The 7,500-nt window shown below is 32.3% G+C and overlaps 1 protein-coding gene across 1 annotated transcript in view; it reads left to right on the forward strand.

Annotated features, from left to right (window-relative positions):
• PIP5K59B (Phosphatidylinositol 4-phosphate 5-kinase 59B) overlaps window positions 1-7,500 on the forward strand; it is a 156,489-nt gene that overhangs the window by 114,037 nt on the left and 34,952 nt on the right. Inside the window, exons 20-21 of the mRNA XM_086543692.1 lie at window positions 1,623-1,724; window positions 5,732-5,919. Of these exons, the coding sequence (XP_086399818.1) occupies window positions 1,623-1,724; window positions 5,732-5,919 (290 nt within the window). The remainder of the gene's footprint in view (window positions 1-1,622; window positions 1,725-5,731; window positions 5,920-7,500) is intronic.

The raw sequence follows: 7,500 nt of genomic DNA on the forward strand, positions 1-7,500 counted from the left end.
TGATTGACTCTTTAGTTACTAAGTGCTTGTAAAATCATTTATGTGTAAAAGAAAAACCACAGTGGACAGTGCAAGTATACATGCACTCTTGGTGCCAGTGGGTTAGTGTATATATGCTTAACCCTTTCCCTGGAAAGAAGATTAATGAAAACAATTAAAGTATATTATGATAGAGTGTATACCAGACTCAAGCTTCTGCTATTTTATATATTTATTTTATTCTTAGGATGAATAAAGAGAGACATTTTGAATGGACATGATTCATTAAACTAATTCTCAAAGGAACTCAATGAACACCTTTGGAAAGAGATGGAGAAGAGGGAGAAAGCACGGGAGTCGTTTCGATAGACATTGGAATTGGATTTCCAAAGTAGAATTTATATGGAGGCATGAGGGAGGGTGATATGAAAGAAAATCAATAAAGAATATTCTAAAAAGAGATGAAATGCAATGCAACAATGATTGAACTAGAATAACTATAGTGAAGTTCACTTTCAGTATATTTGATTGAGTTGCCTTTTATCTCTGATAACATGTGTGTTTGTGTTGGTTATCTAAATGAATCATTGTTGTTTTCATGCTGGATTGTTATTTGTAGTTAAACTTTAAAAGACCATTCATTAAGATGCAAGATTAACAGAGTACGATACATGTAAATACATGTTTCAAGCAAGAAGAGCTCTGAGTAATATTTTTAGTCAGTTTAGTAAATTTTGAATTTATTTGTACAAGTAAAGAATTGAAAATGACTATTACCTGTTAACAACAATGAAGTAGAGAATGAACTATGGCTAAATAGATTTATCTTTATATTTTGTTAAAGACCTCCAATCACTGACAAGTTGATGTTTGTAGATTATCTTTTCTGCTGCAGTTGGGTCTTAGTCTTTCAATTGATTAACTTTGAAGTAGCATCATATTGTTAGATTAATATTGTTTTTTATTTTGAAATGCAGATTTTTCCTACCTACAGGATTAAAGTGTGAATTTTATTTCATTCACTTTTTTTTGAGTGTGTGTGTGTGTGTGTGTGTGTGTGTGTGTGTGTGTGTGTGTGTGTGTGTGTGTGTGTGTGTGTGGAGAGAAAGAAAGAGAAAGAGTGTGCACGCACATGCATGAGTGTGTGTGAGTTTGAGTGTGAGTATGTGTGTGTTTGAGAGAGAGAGAGTGTGTGTGTGTGTGTGTGTGTGTGTGTGTGTGTGTGTGTGTGTGTGAGAGAGAGAGAGTGTGAGTATGTGTGAATGTGTGTGAGTGTGCTTGAGAGTGTGTTTTTGAAAGAGAGAGAGAGAGAGAGAATGTGTGAATATATGTTCTTTATATGTAATGGTTCATAGATTTGCTGTTTATGTGTACATTCATTTTTGCTTTCACTTTTCTCAAATATATTTGATAGGAAACTGGAGTCTGCTATGTTGTGTGCACATTATAGTGCTTGTCTTTTTCTCAGTACCTAAAGCAGTGGGTAATCCTTGTGCATTATGATAAGGTAGGACTCAGCATATAGCTTTTATTAATGTGTAAATGAAATTAGATTATTACTTTTGAGGTTTGTGTAACATGCACTGCTCAAGCTTTTGTGACGTGTGTTGTTATGCCAACCACCCCGATTTTTCTTTTCTCAGAACTGGTCAAAAGTTGCGCTTTAAGGGCCTTGACGAAGACCCAAAAAGTGTCACAGATCCTGTGCTTGTTAGCTATAAGGCAATAAAGTCCTCCAGTCTAAGGTAGTGAGACTCACAGAAATTTTTTGTGCACCTCATTATGCATGGAGACAGTTAGTTAATTAAAGTCAGTAATTATAACAACCACACCTGTAGGCCAAATCCACAATTGATAGGAAGAAAATACAGTATTTTATTTTTATTTTTTTTTATTCTTTATATTTATTCCCATCTTGTTGCCATGTTTGTTGATTTTATTACCTTTCATCTGTTTGAATACGTGACAAAATCAATTGGTTTGCACTGCAGGTGGTGTCTGTATGTAAACTGTAATCTGGATGGTAATTTTTTATTATTATTTTGATAATTTTTGAATGTTTTTTAACAGTTTTGGTAATCATGATTTCGTAAATTGAGATTTTAGATGAATGTTTTACTTTTCTTTTTTTCTTTTTCTTTTTTTTTTTTAATCCTGTGTTTCATGTTTTTCAATTTATTTGTGTATTATTTAACAAATTGTTTGAGTGTAATGATATAGATAGTTCTTCACAGTACCTTGATAAACTCTGATGTAGTATATTGATGTTTCAATATGAATTCCAACCATGGCTTGTTGGGGGGAGAGGAAGTGTTTATGAGTTGTATGCCTGTTAAATAAAATCTTATTTAAGCCCGGTATTTTAGTTCCGTTCTTGTATTGTTTTTCTTCAAATGTGTCTTGCTTACATTGTATCTAGTTTATTACTTGTGCTTAATTATTTTAAGGTCTTTAGCAAATATGTTGCTGTTTAATTTATTTATTTGTTTATGCATTATACTACTGTTGTAATTATTTGTTGGCTTTGCTATTTTCCATTTAAAGATGAGTGTGTGTAAAAATAGATATACATATTAATTTATACATATAAATTATTATGGCTATATATTGGTCATTATTATGTACTTATGACATACACTTTGTTTCTCATGATTAAATCTTAGTTTTAGTTGATTGTTATGCTCTCATTAATGTAAGATAATATCAAATGTTATAATTTTTAGGGTTTGAATTGATTATTAATCTATTCTCAGTCTATTGTGTTTGTGTTATTCAGTGTGACTAGAAAAGAAAATGTTAGCTTTACTTTTTGGGTTATGGTTTGTATTTGCTTCTTCACTGTATGTATCTGTGTGTATGGGCTTATAGAGGGTCTAGCTTATTTTTATTAGGATTTAGGAAAATAATAGAATTCTGATAAGCAAATCAGTTACAGAAACTAGTTTAAGAGTATTCTTACTAGGAGAATTAAACTCTGCTCTACTTGGTATAGGATCTAGTATAAAAAATTATTTAAGACCATTGTAGAAGTTCATTTTATACCAGACATTTTTTATAGGAAGAGGAAGGTAGGTACTCTAGTCAAGTTTACAAAACAGATTGGTATAACTTAATCATAAACATTGCATTGACCCGTTTACGCTAGGTGATGTGATATCATGTCCTGTGGTGGCAGCATTTGCTGCCCGGGATGGATATCACATCATGGGTTTTTGTATGGCAAGCATGCCAGGTGATTGTGTGCACAGAGGGTGGCCACAGCCAGAGCAAGCATATAGCCCAAGCCGTTAGGTCTGCACACTTGAAACGCCCTGTCTTTATCGGGTTAAATATTGATGTGATGAAATGATATGACTAAGATATTGTGGAAGGACTCTCAAAATCTTTTTAGGATTTTCATGAAATGTTACTGATAGAAAAGTTTTAAGCTTTGGATATAAAGTTTTATACAGTCACCCTTAGAGATGCATTCACATGTACAGACAGTATTACATCATTCCATGACATATGTTTCAATACAGTGATTTAATATGCAGTTTGTTATATGGATAGATTGCCTTTCATTTATATCAGAGATTTATATTGTGCCAAAGAGTATCACAATGGCTTAGAGGAATTTTGTATTTTCTTGATTTTTTTGGATCTGCATTTTTATTGCTTTAAATGCACAAATGGAAAAGATAATTTTCATGCCAGATAGGAGCCTATATAAGTATTGGCAGGTGTCTTGTATTCACATGGGCAGTATTAACAGTTTCATTGCAGTTGCTTACTGTAAGATTTGTATTTGAAATATTATGATTTAGGATGTTAATTAAGGGGTATTACATACATACACAAAGTAAGTGAATTATATATTCTGTAATGGAATAAAGTGTGTATGAAAAATTATTGTGATGGAAATGTTAAATCCTGATACAACAGGGGAACTTGGACAAATAAAACATTTTAGTAGATGAATGAAGAAGCTCATGTAATTGATAGCATAATAGATAGTGTACATTACATGAGAACAAACAAAAAACTAAGCAAATATTTAAGGAAATATAAATTCCAGAACAAAGTGAAATGTACCTTGTACCTTAGCTTAGGACAAACCCCAGGAGAAATGAGGTGAAGGTGACATCAGAGTGAGTAGGCATAATAGGTAGGGTATGATATAATCAAATTTTATTATAGTAAGAGGTTCAAATTTCCAGGAGCAAGTGTTGCATTGACCTCAACAGGAAGCAAATTCATGGGAAGTCAGTTTTATAATATATGGTTAACAAATTTTATATTTGCTCATATCTGAGTGAATTGAAAGCTAGGTAAAGTTTAGCCTGCCATAGCAAAAGTCACTCTTTTCATTATGATTACTATACAGAATTCTGATATTTCATCTCCTTTATTTAACTAGGGTGTGCTGTTTGCTTTTAGCAATTTATATTAGTCAAAGGCAAACTAATTAACTGATACATTGTTTACACGAAAACCTGTATTGAGACATGCATGATTATATATCAGATATCCTTCAGATATGGATAGGTTATGGTTTGTAATTATTATTTAAGTGTTCCACACTATTGTTCCAAATGTTCTTGTATTTCACTTTTTAAGAGACCTCCTCCTAAAGGTTTAAGATCCAATTTAATAGATATCAGTGATTTCTATCATTTTCTTTATTGATTGAATTTAGTAGAGTACATTTGGCCAAAGCTTTTTGATATATTTTTGGATTTCTCATTGTTTCCCACTCAACTCTGTCACTTCTAAGAAAAAGGTAAGTTTTGGTAATTGTTAGGTAATCAAAATAATCCTATTAATGGAGGATGCATTGGATGATTGATACATTGGTTTGTGTGTACTTGAAGAAATATTTAGAAGCTTATTAGGATAATAGTCTCCATTTAATTTACTATTATTTAGGGAAATTGAATAAGCCACTACTTTACAGATATGAGCTTCATGTGTTAGACTAAACCTGATACTTCTCCATCATTTGACTCTGATTTGTATCACTTGTATTTATCATTAGAATTGTTGATTTTGATATCTTTTATCCAACATACGTCAAGAAATGGATAGTGAAAATATATCTTCTTTAAACCAGATTCTACTACAGGCAAGCATTTGTGCCGTTTTTGTGTAATTAAAATCACTTTATATAATGCTTGTAACTGTAAAAGTAATTCATTGTAGATTCAGCTTAAACATCTTCCTAAGGAAAATGCAAGGAAGAGAAATAATGCTTTTCATTACATACTATGAATGATGAGTCAAGTACAGATTCTGTCATTTACTGAACAAAATTGGATACCAGTATCCATGCTTCACAGAAATATGATCATTGTATATTTACATTTGTTTACATTATTGGTAGTGCAAGATACCTATTGCCGTTAGTAAGAAATGTTATGTGATATCTTGTGACATTTCAGAAAAAGCTAACTGTTTGGAGCATGACAGCTGAGTGACTAATGGTGCTAGAAGCTTTTCATATTCTTATATCTAATGACAGTGAGCACGTTGTTAGGGTATGTGGTGTATGGACTTTGTTCTGCAGACTTTCATTAACATTTTAATCTCATTCTTAACAGCTTCTCCTGACTGACACATACTGACCTTTTTCATGTTTACAGTTTAATACATCAGCAATTGCTTAATTATCAGTGCTCATGGCAGTAAGTGCAAGTCAGGAAATCCCAACACTGTGGGTGTGTATGTGCGTTTGGGCATGGTATACTAACAGGTGGCGGTGTTGTGTACACAGCGTGAGTGACGTGCACCTGGAACCTCGGGCTGACTCACGATCAACGCTGAGTGTGGATTCTAGTGTGGGGCCTGCATCCATGGTCCGTACCCTCACCTGGACTCCCCCGCTCTCTGTAGAGGGTAGCACCCCTACCTGGACCGAGGGAACCCCCAGCTTTACAGAGTCCTCCTCTAGTGGAGATTTAGGTATGCTTGGTATTGCTGCACTATCCTTGCTGCACAACTATCCTTCAACACCCCATCTCCTATGCTGTTCCTCTTTTTCTGTATGATATTTAAGTTTGAAGTTGTTGTGTCCTTGTTTTCATTTAATATATATTATTGATTGTTAATTTAATGCATTCATGTTCTGTTTTCTTGCTGTGGTTTCTTATTTTTATGGATAATTTAGTTTAAAAAGGCACACTTTCTTCTGAGTTTAACATTGGCAATCTGTGACTGTACTTCTGAATTTGTTGAGGATCTTGGCTTTCTAATATCACAAGGGACTCCATCACAGCAATTATTTCAATGCCTTAGGTTAAGTGAATGGGATGCTTTGCCTATTTTATCATGATGTAGTTGCTGTTCTCATCCCATGCTTATGCAGTACTAGGTTGTTTTGTTGTTTGCACTTACCCCCTTCTTCTATTTAGTTAGTTATATTTTAGACCATGCACTATTTATATGAATTCCATACTCTGAAGATACGTACAAAAATTTTATGCTTACTAGATATATATATAGTATGTTTTTCTAAGGTAACTACAGTTTATTCAAATAAAAGGTAGGTGTATGTTACTAGTTGTTAGAACAGTCCCCAGGTAAAACAGTGAATACAATAAAACTACTGATTTGGGTTTAAAACTTCCACAACATTTTTTTTTTATTTTTTACCACTTCTTTAGTTTTATATATATATATATATATATATATATAATATATATATTATATATATATATATATATATATATAATATATATATATATTATATATATATATTATATATATATATACCTGATTTAGGACTTGAACTTGTGATTCCGTTGCTACTGAGCGCCCGCGGGAATTGCCCGTAAAAATTCGCTATCACTGCTCTGCTAAGAGCACATAGGTAAGTTCTATGACGTCTCATAATTCTTTTAGCGGGTCAAGTAGCCGATCGGTCTCACCACTGTACCTGTCAATCTTATGGCGTGGGTTTGAGTCCCGGTCAGGAAGGTAAAATTTGCATATATATATATACATATATATATATATATATATATATATATATAATATATATATATATATATATATATATATATATATATATATAATCATGTATATGTACATGTACATTTATACATATATAAATATATGTACATACATACATATCTATACATATACATCTATATAATCATGTATATGTACATGTACATATGTATTATATATACAGTTTTTTTTCTTCCGGGGGGAGGGTCAAAGCAATAAGATTCAGATGATACATTGCCATATAAGTTTCATTTGTGTGAATGTCTAAATCATTTTGAATTATTGCTATACAGATGTTTTACATACATGAAAAGGCAACGGTGTGACAAATAATGAGAATGAAGGTATTAAGATTGGTCATAATTGCTGTAAGAAAGACAATACATTTTTTGAGGCATTGTTGTGGTTTTGTTTATCTGTTTTTGTTTTTGTTGTTGTTTCCACCATGTATGTATTTGTTGTTTTTATTATTTTATTTATTATGAGTTTTTCTTGTTATTATACACATTTTTGTGAGGAGCTGAATTTGATGAT

Source organism: Penaeus japonicus, unplaced genomic scaffold, assembly GCF_977035675.1.
Source record: "Penaeus japonicus unplaced genomic scaffold, GWHDUDI00000001_assembly GWHDUDI00000014, whole genome shotgun sequence".
NCBI classification, from domain to species: domain Eukaryota; kingdom Metazoa; phylum Arthropoda; class Malacostraca; order Decapoda; family Penaeidae; genus Penaeus; species Penaeus japonicus.